This window comes from Terrapene carolina, unplaced genomic scaffold (assembly GCF_002925995.2).
Source record: "Terrapene carolina triunguis isolate 2854851 unplaced genomic scaffold, T_m_triunguis-2.0 Scaffold58, whole genome shotgun sequence".
NCBI lineage: Eukaryota > Metazoa > Chordata > Testudines > Emydidae > Terrapene > Terrapene triunguis.
Genome location: NW_020664409.1, coordinates 81,667,523 through 81,683,578, shown reverse-complemented (window position 1 = coordinate 81,683,578; position 16,056 = coordinate 81,667,523). Strand labels below are relative to the sequence as shown.

At 39.0% G+C, this 16,056-nt stretch overlaps 1 protein-coding gene across 1 annotated transcript in view; it reads right to left on the bottom strand.

The window, feature by feature from the left end:
- Window positions 1-16,056, bottom strand: part of ZFPM2 (zinc finger protein, FOG family member 2) — a 446,961-nt gene that overhangs the window by 208,019 nt on the left and 222,886 nt on the right. The window contains exon 4 of the mRNA XM_024194500.2: window positions 7,048-7,166. Coding sequence (XP_024050268.1) covers window positions 7,048-7,166 — 119 coding nt within the window. The remainder of the gene's footprint in view (window positions 1-7,047; window positions 7,167-16,056) is intronic.

Here is a 16,056-nt window from a genome sequence, read left to right as displayed (position 1 = left end):
AAACTGAATTTTCTCATTGTAAATTCCCCCCCCCCTTATGTTTAGTTTTTTTGATGGGAAAGGAAAAAGTAGATTTAAAAAATTGCTGTCTTTAAACTTGATATTTTATATTTACACAATCCATAATGAGCAGTATATTTTGTGAATCACTGAAAGAAGGAGTTTTAGACAATAAGAAAGTTATAAACATTTAAAATATGCTCAGTAGAGAAAAGTATTATTATTTAAGCAGTCACCTCAAATATGGACACCGTATACATGCATCTGTAGGTATTTAGTTGTATAGTGACATGATTAGCCACATGAAAAGTGATACATAAATGTGATTCTCTATCACTTGAAGTCTTTAAATCAATACTAAAAGATATTTTAGAGCGCAAACTGAAGTTATGCAGTCGATGCAGAAATTATTGTGTTATGCAGGAGGTCAGACTACATGATCATAAAGGTTCCATCTGGGATTAAAATCTAAGAATATAGGAAAATATTGTTACAGTATACACTACTGAAATGAGACATGCTGAAATGAAACAGATGATTTATTGAGATTTTTCCCAGGGGAACTGATTTAGTGTAATGAGAATGATTGGTAATTACTACAGCTTAATTAACATATTATTAGTATAAATTTGGCTCAATGAAGATGTTTTTAGTATCAAATAATTAAGTAGTGGTTTTTAAAAAAAGGTTTTAAACCCCAAATGGAGTTTTTTTAACATTTGTAAACACGGTCTTTTAATACACAGGTGTCAAATAATGATCAAAGGGTACATTTCCTGGGACATCAGGAGGCCTCAATCAAAAGAAAGAAGGTTAAAAAATAGACAAGGAAGTTCCACGCAATAAGCTACTACTAACAACACAATGTTAAGGTTGAGAAAAGAAGCATTCAGATACAAGGAAATGGAGAATAAAAAATGGAATCTCAATCTTAACTCTATTCCAGTGTACATTTGCCTTAAAATATGGATTTTAAAAAAATTAATCTTTACATATAGTAAAGATTGCTTGTTTTCTCAACATTAAGGTTGCATTAGCTCTAATTTTTCATGCAGAACGTACACATAGTAGAAACATTAACACAATTTGTTGTGGAAGTCGCCTCATCTCCCTTTGGTATTCTGCATCACACAGTAGTAGGTGATAAGGTCCTTACATTCAAAACCATCTTTATACTTTTGTTCACTTGGGTGAGTATTTATTCCAGTCTTTACTGCGTACTCTTACAATATCAGTGTCATGTTTAAATTAAATCTGTACTTTAAATATTAATACAGAAATGAAAACATACGAAGAAATTTTTATGAACAAAGACGTAAATGTCCAAACTACAAAGGAAATAACCAAAATCTTTGAAATGGTCCTGAGACAGTGTACCCATTCTCCCTTGACACAAGTTTCACATTACATCTCAATAGACCACATTATGAAGGGTAAGAAATTAATAAAGGCTATTGTGCACTGTGAATTTTCACACTGGATGAACACATTTGGTGTTTTTATAACTGTTCATGTAAAATAACTCTCCCTTACACTTGCATGGTGTGGAAGTCTAAAGTGATTACTCTTCATTGTACTATAAGATTTTGTGCAGGAATGCTGCTTGGTTTGAGTGTTCTAGTAGTTGGGGGAATGGTGAAATGTTTTGAAATGACACTTGCAAACATAATGGACCTATTCTGATCTCAAACACTGGGGTAAATCATGAATAAATCCATAGATGACAACTGAGTTACAATGGTGTAAAACTGGTCTAATCAAGATTAGAATCAGGGCTGTTATTAACTATAGCAGTTTTCAATGTAGTAATATACAAAAGTGACTGCATGTTAACAGAAGGGCTAAATCCTTAAAAGTATGTATCTGAGGGCAAAATCTAGCCCATAGCATTCAAGTTAAATTGATAAACACATTACAGTTTAAACAAGAAGTCATAGCGAGCCTATGTAGCTTTTTCAGTGGTCTTAGCCTCCAGTCTATGTGGCAAGTAAACTCTAATATTGTAACTCTAAAGATTAAAAGTGGCTGGGTACTATAGATAGGAGGATTTTAACCTGAAGTGACCAGCCACAGATTAGTGAGTGAATAACTTAACTGCATTTTGAACCTTGGCTGCTCAGACAGTCACAGCAATTCCTAATCAAACTATTTTATTAAGAAATCTTCTAGAAGAAGTATAGCTTTGGCAGTGAACCTTCAGGATCCTATTAAAGGGTCTCTGCTGTATTCCATCGCTAGTCTGGTCCAAAACTGCACACTTTACTCCCACGGATCCTCTCCACAGCCATTTTGAATCCTCTTTTCCTTATCAGGCTGATACAGACCTGCATCATCCTCTCCTCCTTCTGACAGGGGCGACAACAATGGGGGGGTATGATACAACTGCTCATTGTTTTGCTTCACAAAACCCTGCCACAGGGCACAGATTAACACCAAAAAATAGATGGCTGCAGCCAAAGAAAAACATTTTTCAGAATGCCTCCACTTGATTAATGAAGTAATGGCATGAACCACTGTTTGACTTTCATCATGTGCTATACATTCTTTGCCACTTCTCCTCTAGAAATATCAGCTGTAACTGGAAATTTTTTGCAATGTTCTTTTCTTCTGAAGGAGTCTTATTCCCTCAAAGTTTTCAAAGAAGACTACAGGGATTAATATGGCTGAGTTTACAAGAAAAATATTTTGGTATAGGGGGGGGAAAAACAACCTTTTCTTAAACAAATTCTTAGTGCCTGATCACAGGACTACTTGTGTGAACAGCAACTACTCTCATGGCTGCAGGATCTGAACACAGGCTATTTCCACATTAGCAAATGTTATCTCGTCTTTCTTTTCAAGTTACATTTGATACATACTAAGGCCCAGATTGCAGTGTCAAGAGGTGGGCAGGTATCACTACATACCTTGAAAAATCCACCTGTATATTTGGCACTACTGAGTTTTAGGAGCTATATGTCAATGCACATATTTAAGAGCCTCCAGGCAAGACTGGTGATTAGAATTACACCACCATCATTCTATAGCAGCGGTCATTGTTTGTTTTATTTTTGTTAAAAAAAGTAAAAGACAGAAATGATTTGATGATAACTTATTTCCTGCAAGCCAGCAGAAGGACACTGCCTTTCGGTTCTAGTTTTCTAGCTGTTCACAACCTACTACAGCAGGGGCTGCACTTCTATCAACCACTGTTTATTTTTGTTGGAACTTTGATCTGCTGTCCTTGAATTGGAAGTGAAAGGCAGGGGGGAGGAAGGCTAAAACCGGTGTGCCCAATTCTACCTACAGATACCAACTCCACACATACATCCAAAGGCTAAAGAATATTGCCTAATAGAAGTAAGTAAAAAGTGAGTCTTCTTCATTTATTGTGATAATGCAACACTGTAAATACTTCTTAGAGGTATTTTGATACTGTGAGGTATGTGAATGAGACTCTTGACTGACTCCTAGCTGATAAAAATTAAACACTTCTCTTCCTTGGTTAACCATCAGACTTTCCTTAATTCATCTGATAGAGCTACTGCTTTATGATGTCCATGTCCTGGTGTGGACAGTGCACAAGATAGTCAATTAGTGGATTCCACTAAGTCCCTTAGCGATGTCTAGGCACTGCTAACTGGAAGTCAACAACAGCTATTGCTATTACTGTAGTAGCAAATGCCACTTCAATCAGTTGTTCAAGATACCCAGCCTTCCACTATTCTGAGATGTATATTGTTAATGTACTTCAAGATAGAACTTGAAAGATCTGAAAAGTATTTGACATCTGGCACAGTGACTCAATTAATTACTCTGTTGAATTAATTACTGTGCTGAATCTCTTGAACCAACAACTGTGAGTTTAAACTCAGCATCAGAGTACTGGCTGGAATATGAACCAGTTTAAAAGAGTATTATTTCATCTTCAGATTTTATTCAAGGCTGACTAAAAGGAGAGTAAGTAGGTTGTATCTTTTGTAATAAGGTAAATGAATCCTCTATTGGAGATAGCATCACACTGCTACCATATTAAGGACAGATAATGAATGACAAGGACTCATGCCCACCCATACCTTTCAAGAGTCAGCCACAAGCAGATGTGTACGAAAATCCAACTGCAAATACTGTGAAATGGTAGCCAGGAGTTCACAGAATTTTCCTTTTGCTCCTTTACCAGAGATTTACTTTTAAAGTCTTTCAAAGATTACTTGATCCATTTATAAGGTTTATCACACCAAAATGTTTACAGTGCTCACTCAGAAATGTGTGAAACATTTCTGTCAAGCACTCAAGTGAAACCATAATTGAGTCCCAGGAGGTGCCTCTTTCCCTAGATAAGCTTTTAAAAATATATATAAATAACAAATAAACAAATACAGCTCCCTTTAAAAACAAAAGAGAGCATGTGTTTTAGAGAGAATAGGAATCAAACATGTCAAATAGACAGAAAGTTTAAGAATAAAACAGAAAAGCTTCAGAAAAAAAAATGATTACAAGTTGGCATCAGGATTGTCAGGCCTAAACAATAAATCAAAGATTTATCAAAACGTTGACGTTTTCCTAAAACATTCTAAAGTAACAAGCTAATGCTTAGAGGCAGAGGCCTCACTGATGAGGAAAGATCACCATTATTTGGGAAAAGCTCTTAGGAAGAGAACAGAGCTGACCAGAGCACTCTAATTCCATTTCACAGCAATTTTGGAGGTTTCAAAATCTGTTTTCATTCCAATGTGGAATAAAACCAAATTTTTTTGAATGTTTCCATGAAATCAGACTCCAAGCTTTATGATTCAGGAAGAAAGGAGGCATGTGTGTTTCTCCCTCTCTAGCCTGGTGGTTAGGGCACTCACCTGATATGCAGAAAACCCACATTCAAGACCTTGCTCTGCATGATTCAGAACTGAGTTTTTCATCCCAGATCAGTGCTGGTGCTAGCCCACTGGGGGCCCTAAGCAGGAGTATCTCCCCCCCCCACAATACTAAAACAGGCAAGTTCTTATAATAAAAAGTGAATGAGGATCCAAAGAAATTGCTTAGTCTGCTTTTGCCTAGTGCCGGCTCTGTCCCAGATCACTCTAAATCAGGCAGCGCAAGGGACTAGAACCCATATCTCCCATCTCCAGCTCAGTGCCTTAACCATCAGGCTTTAGTGAAACTGATACTTTCCTGCAAGATGTTTCAGTGCTGACAAAACAGCATATTTCAGCAAAATTTTGTTTTGTCAAAACTGTTCTTACCAGCTATAGAAGAGAACAGAGGAGCTCAAATACACCCAGGAGACCAAAAACTGGGTAGAAGTCCTGCTCTATTGGCTGTGGTTGCACTCCAATTCGTCCAGAGAAACATAACAAAACAATAGCAGTATCACTGTCACATTGCCAGTTTATTCTAATGATGCCTTTTAGAGCTCCTACAGTTAAGCGTCAGTCACCATTTCTATTATATGTTGCACTGTTTCTAATTTATAACCTGCAGATGTTTACTTAAGCTTTATATACTGCTACTATCATCGGTGGTAGCAGTAGATAAAGCAATAATGGGGAGATAGGGCCAGTTACTATGTTATGTAGGCTTGCTCTGAGCAGGTCAGAAAACACTGTAACTAAAATGCCAGTACCTACCAGGAACACTGTTTACACTAGTGCTCACATGCCCATCCCTGCCACCACTGGTGGAGCTGAAATGGAAGTAGTAATGGTGGGAAATTTTAGGAGAACATTCTAAGTAAAGATACAGGCACAGTGCACAAGATTTTGGTGAAAGGATCAGCTCTAAGATATCGTGGGGATAAGTGCTTTATTACATAGAGATTAGACATATAGACATGAAAGAGCAAACACTTACGGACCAGATTTTCAAAAGAACCCAGAGCCCAATTAGTCACAATGGGAACTGTTGGGTGCTGAAAATCTCCCCCCTTTTTAGGTTCCCATAATGAAAATTTAGTCCCATTTGTGGATGCTGAGCACTTGGAAAACCGAGCCCTATTGTTTCTAGGCTATTAGTCCATAATATGGATTAGCGCGTTTAGATTTTTTAAAAAACCACCCTATATTAAAAGGGTTAAGAAACATTAAGGTTTAAAAATGGGTATTGCAAATATAAAGTAACTACAATATTTCTTCATTACAATTTTTAACAGGTATGCTTGCAGGACAATTATGCAGCAAATGTATTTTAAATATGGAAATGTATTTATATGATATACTGTACTGAAAAAGTTTCACAGTTCTTTATGTCAATAATGTGTGCATGAAACTCTGTAATAACAGGCACTGATCTGCTAAACAGTAACTGCTCCGAAGCTCTATTCTTTCAAGGAAATGCAGATTTTAAGTGTCTAATACATCTCCACTGAGATCTTTTAAAATAACCCAAGGAAAGAAACCCAAACTACATGAAAACTAATGTTGAGGATGAGACTTAATTATAAACAACAACAAAAATTAGAGATAGGAATGACACTATCTTTAACATACTAAATTATGGCTCAGCAGTGCAGTACTTATATGGACCACTGACTTCAGTGAAATCAGGGCTAATTTGGATGATACCTCACATAATTCTAGATACCCATGTCAGAATCCATCAATACCTTGGCATAATGGCTGCAAGTTGATGACAGATTCTGTAGCTCTCAATATCCTTATGTTTAGTAGGGGTTAAATTAACTTTAATACAGGTTAACATAGTCATTATGTATTTTCTATCTACTTTGTTAATATGAATTGTTCAATAATTAATTTGTGCTCTGAAACAGTTAAAAAAAACCTCTGATATGTTATTAAAAGCGAAAGCATCAGTTTGGCTCAGCAGATAAGGTAAGAATCATCATGTAACTCTCCTAATTCTAAAGTAACAAGTTTAGTACCATTAATCTGTGCCTGGCATAACTCTTTCTAGACTGCTGCCATAGATGGACTGCTTGGAAAAGATCCAAATAGCACTGTCCATGAAAGCTCACAATAGCTTGATTTTAAGTGATTTGGTTGAGTAGCAATAAAGACTAACTCCTAAAGGATGACAAACAGTATAGTAAAGTCAACTCACTGGGCATCTACATACCAAGGTGTTATTATTCAGACCCATCTTCCCAGCAAAAGGGCCCCATGTTGTTCCAACCGGAAGCTGCTGCCGACTCTGAATCTTGCGCTCCCCATCCTTCTGGAACATCTCCAACTCTCCTGCAAACAAAGAAAACAAGCAACATTTAGAGTACTTTCACTTGTGCCTGGACAACAACCACCTCTGTCTTTGTGTTTGTTTTACATGCACAATATTCTGAGGACCCATATAATGAGAATTAATTATGCTTGTCTAAAAAACAACTGATCTTGTCATCCTGAGAAAAAAAACGAAACCTTTTTCCTTATAATTATATTCAAATTTGGGTTATAAAGTCCCATTTCTTTCTTGCATCTTTTCACACCCATTATATTTTGAAGGCATTTTTATTTGGTAAGTCTTTGAGAATGAGAGAGAATAACAGTTACTCAAGAGGCTTTGATCGAATGCTGAGAAGGAGGTGATGGCTGCAGAAAGAAAAAGTGCAATAGGAAGTACAACACTGGGGTTAACATCCTTCCTGCATTTCCCTGTCACAAACAGCCGAATTCTGAAGTCTTTACTCAAGCAAAATTTCTATTGGGCCACATTCTTTTCTCATTTACACCAATGTAAATACAAGGTAACCCCACTGACTTCGGTGGGGTTCCTCTGGGTTTATACAGGTATATAGATAAAAAGAATTTGTCTCAACTAAAGTTTTGCCTGCGTTAGGATTTCAGGATTTGACCTGAGATAACTAAGGCTAGTAGATCCAGTGCCAATATGTTTACTCTAAGAAAAGTAAAACAAGTGGGGGTCAAAAACTCTGACACTTTTTATTTTATTTTCTTCCACTGGAAAAAAGTCACAATGTAACTCTGTGCTACTTTCTCTCACTTACAGAGAGGAATTAAAAAACTGAAATTATTATTTCTAAACGTGAAGTTACTAGCTTTCTGAAAGTAACACTTTCAAAACTAAATGAAAGTATTACTTTATTTCACTGTTTAACTTCCCCTCTCACTGTTCTGTGGGGAAAAGGGGCAGAAAAAAAGGGGTGGGGAGAGAAAGTGGGCACTTTTCCAGAATTTTAAAACAAAAAATATCAAAAATATTGAAAAATTGCAGGTTTTTTTCTGATGATTTTCCCTTTTACATTTTTACATGATACAAAAAACATTCCTTAAAACAATTTTGCCAAAAAAATGTTTTTTACAAAATCCCATTTTTGACAAATACATTTTTCAACCTACTGCTGCCCATCTGAGCTCTGGCCTCTATGAAGTTAGCTTTACTGGATGAAATCATTTCCATACTGAAGTCAATGTCAAAACTCACATTGACTTCAATTGGGCCAGAATTTCACCCTAAATGCTTCCCTTCTATGGTATGTCATATTCTTCCCTTCATATATTGATCAGCTATGACAGTAATTCTAGTCTGCCACATCAACATAATCCTTCCCATCAATTGCAAATAGTATTATATGAATCACAACTGTGATTTTTCACAAAGACCAGAGATTCTGCCTACTCAATTACTAAACTGGATGCCTATCCCAGATTTAGGGCTGGTGATGGTTGCAAAATTGACCTTGTGGGGGTGGGAATGAGGGGAATGAGAATCTCTCCCTTGCTGGAAAGCAATCCCACAGCTTTCAACACATCTCCCATAACAAGTCACCCATGTGAATCTCTGGATTTATGATACATCCAGACTGTGGTGAAGGTTTTCCTTGTTCATGGGAATAAATCCTGACCATTTTCCAAAGAGCAGAATTGGTTATGGGCTCTGTTTCCAGGCAAAGATATCTGTATTTCAGTGGTGAATACTGCAGATTGCAAAAATACGCCATTAAATATTGTGGTCCATATCCTTCATGTAAACTGGCACAAATCCAGTCAGCTATATTGGTTTACACCAGTTTATATATGTGAGAATAAGTATTCTTTATAATGACAGCTTCAGACAATTGCAAATGTGATATATAAATTGGAAAGGTTAATTGTGTAGCAATTATATCCAACATACATTTTATTTAAATTCCCATAGGAATACTGAGATAAATGAAATTAACTTTTAAACAATCTCTGTAAGATAATTAGAGATGGGGGGCTTTTCTGAACTGCAGGTCAACATGTTGAACATACACACATACACACTGTAGTATTTTCTACATAAAGATGAAACCAGGAGCATTTGCTTGCTTTTTATACAGTAAAAAAAGCCAGGTCTATGGACATGTCACATTTAACTGATACCCGAGGAATCATGAGAATCTTTGAAAACCCTTTTAAAAAATAATTCAGCCTCCCTTTCTGCCACTGACATTTTTCATCTGAAAAGGGTTCAGATTCAGTCAAACAGTGACTCCTTATCTGTACCTGTGGATTTACAACAGGCCTGTCTTTTAATGGATTAAGAACGACAAATTTAGGGCAGATCATCCAGTGATACCCAAACACCTAGCAAAGTTTTAAAGTGCACAAATTCATGCCTTCTTTTATTTCAGTAAGTAAGGGTCCTAATATTAATTGTGACAGGTTTCAGAGTGGTAGCCGTGTTAGTCTGTATCAGCAAAAAGAACAAGCAAGTACTCCTCGTTCTTTTTGCTAATATTAATTGTATATCTTAAAAGATGTTTAGGAAGGAAACAGGCATAAAAACCAGCAATCACTTTCCAAAATAATGGATGCTTTTTTCTTCCACGTTGACTACCGAATAGGTTACCATATGCTTTCCCCCTCTTCCATTCTCCTTTGCTCTGTTATGCCTAAATGTGTGTTTTGGTGAAAACCATGGATTTCATCATTGCATTGCAGTTTTATACCAATGTCACTCCAGTTTGAGTAGCTCAGTAGTGAATCATGCTTAATAAGCGTACTTTCTATGCAAATATCTAAGTTGTTCGTGAAGATATTGAACAGAGCCAGTCCCAAAACAGACCCCTGCGGAACCCCACTTGTTATACCTTTCCAGCAGGATTTGGAACCATTAATAACTACTCTCTGAGTACGGTTATCCAGCCAGTTATCACCCACCTTATGGTAACCCCATCTAAGTTTTATTTGCCTAGTTTATTGATAAGAATATCATGAGAGACCGTATCAAATGCCTTACTAAAGTCTAGGTATACCACATCCACCGCTTCTCCCTTATCCACAAGACTCATTATCCTATCAAAGAAAGCTATCAGATTGGTTTGACATGATTTGTTCTTTACAAATCCATGCTGGCTGTTTCCTATCACCTTACCACCTTCCAAGTGTTTGCAGATGATTTCCTTAATTACTTGCTCCATTATCTTCCCTGGCACAGAAGTTAAACTAACTGGTCTGTAGTTTCCTGGGTTGTTTTTATTTCCCTTTTTATAGATGGGCACTATATTTGCCCTTTTCCAGTCTTCTGGAATCTCTCCTGTCTCCCATGATTTTCCAAAGATAATAGCTAGAGGCTCAGATACCTCCTTTATTAGCTCCTTGAGTACTCTAGGATGCATTTAATCAGGCCCTGGTGACTTGCAGGCATCTAACTTTTCTAAGTGATTTTTAACTTGTTGTTTTTTAATTTTATCTTCCAAACCTACCCCCTTCCCACTAGCATTCACTATGTTAGTCATTCCTTCAGACTTCTCGGTGAAGACATAGTCTTGCTTGTCTATGGCACGGTCCCCTTAGATCTAAGCAAGTGACTTCAGAGTTATGGCCCAGCGGCCACTCTGTGGAACTCAGAGGAGACTATGTTAAGAAGAAAATCTGCATTTGAATATGAATTGAAAAGGAGTCCCCTAAGCCTCACTCTAACCGAAGAGTTTAGGTCAGTCCTGACAATACAAGATGGAGGTAGGGGGCATGGTGCTCTGAGAAGCTGCTGTCCCTTCCCTGACTGGGGCTACTCAGAATCTCCCCAGCTGACCACCTAACACATTGCAGAGAAGAGAAGAGACACTCCGGTTATTCTATTGTGTGATTACCAGGCAGGAGTAGGAATCCTGGGCACAATGGTATAAGAGCTTGATAGGCACTGCCTTTCCTTAGGGAAGTCCCTGGCAAAGTAACGCTCCCTTCCCCACACAGCCACCAAGGGGAAAAGGGGAACAGCTCTCTGATTCTGTACTCCAGCCCAAAGGGAGTGGGAAATTCTATGCACAATGTGCTGTTTACAATTTCTGACTATTCATAATCTTTACTGGACAACTTTGACATGGAACTAATGTATATTTTGACACTTAATAACAAGTGATAACAAACACAATTCATACACAGAGGTCAAGAATATAGTATTTGAATGCATCATGACTAGTATGCCAAATTTTAACATCAGACTGGTAGTTATATTTTGCTGTATTCATTCAGCAATGCATCCCCAGACCTGCTAATTGTCCTATTGAGAAGTACACTAGAGAGAATAACTAAGGGGCCACTAGGAAACGTGAGTACGGGGAAATAGATTTCCTGCCTTTAAGGTCTGTAAATTAGGTACAAACTGGAATTAATGGACATTTCAGTTTTAGTGATATTTACTTCACTTTTCTTTGCTGTACAGCAACTTACTTTTTGCAGCTTGTTCTTCAAGAACATCCTTATTTCCAGTTTGCTGAGTAAGTTTATACAAAATATTTGAGACACATTGTACAGGCTAATCAATTTTGGTAAAAGATAATGTTGTTAGTGCTGTGGGCTGTTTCTCTTATCTTGTTGATATAGCATACTTTTAAAGTCTGTGATTACTCAAAGACTTATGATAGCTGCACTGTAAAAGAAGCTCCAAGTCATGACTCACTAGTACAGCTACAAAACATCCCATGGCTTTTAAGATATCAGGCCACCTTGGTGGATCTTGGGCTGGAATTAAAGGACTCCATTGTAGGAAATTCTTTCCTATTTGTAGATATTGTAAGGGATGCCCCTAAACCACTAGTAATTAAGGGGAAAATGTTCTATGCTTTTCAATAAATCATAACCCACTTTTTTATAACTTCAGAAAACATGTAGTGTTTTGTATAACAGTGGTACCCGGTAGCAGTTATTGGCCCTTTACAGGATTTGACCATGGTTTCAAATATCAGAGGAATCCAAGTACAGTAAACATAGTACAGTAAGTGGTATTTTCTGGACAGAGTAACAACTGGCTTTCATTCCATCTGCCCACATTCTAGAGTAAGAAAACAAGGGTGCACACAGCTGAAGGTAAATGACAGGCAGCATCTGTTTGGCACAGTTACTCTACTCATAAATAATTTTGCCTGCATCTATATGTTTAAAATATTGAAAACATTGCAGGAAAGTACTTGGCAACCTAATGGCAATAACCTTTATCAGGAATAGCCTTATAACAGGAGGCCATTTAGCAAAAGAGTATGGGCCAGATCTTCCTCTGGTGTAAATGGATGTTGATTCACTAACTCTACTGGAGCTCTGCCAGTTTCCACCGGCTAAGGATCTTGTCCTATATGGGTATATTTCTTCATGTCTGAGAAACACTGTATATTGTGGAATCAAATATGGATAGCCCTGAAGTCACACTGAGTTCAAAAAAGCTCTCAAAGATTGCTGAAATCTTCAACCTCTGAAAAAGCCAGCCAACGTGCCTGAAGTATGGCATACAGTACCTCTCACTGGTCTACAATGTAACCATTGGATAGCTGCCTGCATGGTTACATCCAGTAATAGTTTGAGAGGGAAATTTAACTGGTGATTCTCTCCACTACAAAAATGAAGCTAAGCTACTGTGCGCACCTTTGAATACTGTAAGAAAAATGGTTACTCACCTTCTTGTAACTGTTGTTCTTCAAGATGTGTTGCTCACGTCCATTCCAATTAGGTGTGTGTGCGCCACGTGCACAGTCGTCAGAAGGTTTTTTCCCCTAGCAGCACCCGTTGGTTCGGCTGTGGAGCCCCCTGGAGTGGCGCTCACATGGCGGTAAATATAGGTCCTTGCCGACCCACTGCATCTTCAGTTCCTTCTTTCCAGCTACTCCGACAGAGGGGAAGGTGAGTGGGTTTTGGAATGGACATGAGCAATACATTTCAAAGAACAACAGTTACAAGAATGTGAGTAACTGTTTTTTCTTCTTCGAGTGCTTGCTCATGTTGATTCCAATTAGGTGACTCCCAAACCTTAAGTAGGAGGTGGGGTCAGAGTTCATGGAATCACTGACTGGAGCACCGCTCTGCCGAATGCTGCACCGTCTCTGGTGTGCTGGCTGATAGCATAATGAGAGGTGAAAGTGTGAACTGAGGACCACGTCGCCACCCTGCAGATCTCTGGATCGGGACCTGGGTCAGGAATGCTGCCAAGGTCTGCTCTCTTGTGGAATGTGCCCTTAGTGCAGGGGCCGGAACCTTTGCCAGATCGTAGTATGCCCGTAGTATGTGATCCATGATGAAATTCTCTGTGATGAGAGCGGGAGGCCCTTCATTTTATCCACAACTGACATGAACAACTGGTTCAATTTACGGAATGGCTTTGTGCGTTCAATGTAAAAGGCCAGCGCTCGTCGAACATCCAAGGAGTGTAGCCTTTGTTCTCGGCTATCCACGTGAGGCTTAGAATAAAAGACCGATAGGAAAATGTCCTGACTGGTGTGGAATTGGGACACAACGACCAGAGACCTTGGGTTTGGAGTTTCCTCAGGTGAGCACCCCATCCCAACGCTGACGCATCTGTCACCAGGGATAGAGAGGGCTGGGGCTGGTCAAAGGGTACTCCCTCACACAGCTCCTGTGGGTTGAGCCACCAGTGAAGAGACTTGAGAACTGCCACGGGAGGGTGACCACCTTGTCCAGACTGTCACGCCCTGGCCGATAGGCTGATGCCAGCCAAACCTGGAGACGCCTGAGCCTCAGCTTCACGTGTTGTTCCATGTACGTACATGCCGCCATGTGGCCGAGGAGTTTCAAGCAACCCCTTGCTGTGGAGGCGGGGTACCGCTTGAAGCTTTGATTTATGTCTTTCATTGAAACTATGAAAACTAGGAGAAGCACTTGCAAAGGCAAGCAACTGCAGTTCCAATGACCATCACTGGTGGTAAGAAGGAACTGAGGAGGCAGCGGGTTGGCAGGGACCTATATTCACGGTCATTAGGGCACCGCTCCAGGGGGCTCCACAGCCGACCCGATGGATGCTACTAGGGGAAAAACCTTCCGACGACTGTGCTCGTGGCACGCGCACACCTAATTGGAATCAACATGAGCAAGCACTCGAAGAAGAACACAATGAATTTACATAAAAGACATGGTGTCTCATTTATGCTGTTGCAATTCCTCTCAAAACAAGGTAGAGCTCAGCATATAAAACGCTCATGCACTTGCCTGATGGACTTAAAGTGCCTTATTGGGCTGCCTCTTCTAAATTCTCCACCCTCAATTCTCAAGTCTCTGAGACACAACACACACTAAACTACAGTCTTGAACATAAACTTGAAATACGACGTTCTCTATTCAAGTACTCCAGCCAAAACCTGATAAATCAGGCTAGCCATGCAGTGATCTTATCCTTTCTGACTCTTTAATAAATCGAACCTTGTAAGTTCACGCTGTTGGAAGTTGTCACTAAATGAAATTGTGACCTTATCCGATGTGTGAACTTATCCTGCTGACAACTACATTTATTGTGTGGATAAGAAAGCAAAAAAAAAAAAAAAAAAGACTTTTGATAATTGTGATCTTAGCCATATGTAACTTTAACAGATGGGATCTTTTTGATGTTCCATTAATGACTGGCTATGATCAGACCCTCTACTCAGAGAAAAACATTCTCCATAGGTAAGTGCCACAGACACTGGAAGACGGTATTAAAAGTGCATGAAGAGGTACTGGGTGACAGCAGTGAATCAGAAGCTATTAGCCTAACACAAAGAGCTTTGAATTACCTTGTAATTGCACTGGAAAAGATAACATAATGGAGGTGGCAAAATAGAAACATTCCCTTTTCACAGGATTCATTCAGTAGCTGAAAACCCTAAAACAAGTAACTGGAAATCTATGTACTGGTAACCTAAAGCACGCTAAGTCACAGTACTCCTTGATTAATGCATAATATTCCCCTTTGCCATACCGACTGGATGTTACCATAACTAATGCCGAAGAACATCAGTTGATAAGGTTATTAATAGAGATATGATATGAAAATGCCCAATTGTCTGTTACAATGTTTGTCTGTCAAGTACTAAATATATTGTTACTTAATTCAGTTTAAGTATGAAAGTGAGCTCACACTTCTCCATAACTGATAGCACCGTATTCCATTCTGAAGTGTATTAGCTCTGGAATCAGGGGACTTGGCAGGTGTTACAGTAGGATCTATTTCTCAGCACTACAAAATCCACTGTGGGATACATACAGCTGCTGTGGCTGTCACATTAGAAACTGTCTTAAATACACATGAGGAAGGGTCACAGTAGGGTTCAAACAGAACCAGGCTAAATCATTATTGATCTTTTTAAAAACAAACAAACTAAAGTTACTTTTCTAAGAAAAGTACACTAACTACTAATATTACATACCTACTAACCATGCCAACTTTCCTTCATCCTGGTGATGCCCCCACAATCCTGCTGACCTAATGGTTAGGGAAGAAACAATGAAAATGCTTCTCTTTTTTCCATAATACATATACTGTTGCTGCTGCTTATCTGCCTTTAGTACCCTCATGGCCAGATCCATTCTCTCTCTCTCATTCACCTAGCTCCTGCAGGAGGAGGAGGAAGTATATTTGCTCATGTACTTCCTTCACCTATTTTGTAAGAGGCTCTCATCCTCCACAATATGAGTCCCAGGAAGCAAAGGGAGTGAAAGAACACTGTTGACTTATATCCAGCTTCTCGTCCACTGTAACCCCTAGGTATCCAGTGTTCCAGTACTGGCCATATTGTGTCCTTGCTGACGCCAGTGCATCCCAGGGATGAACCTGGGGGCACTGCATCTCAGGGAGGAACAAAGCCTCACAGATCTGGCCACATCATGACGCAGGATAAGTACACGCCTTGGACCACCCCTTAGAAGGGGACAGTATGTGCTCCCTTCT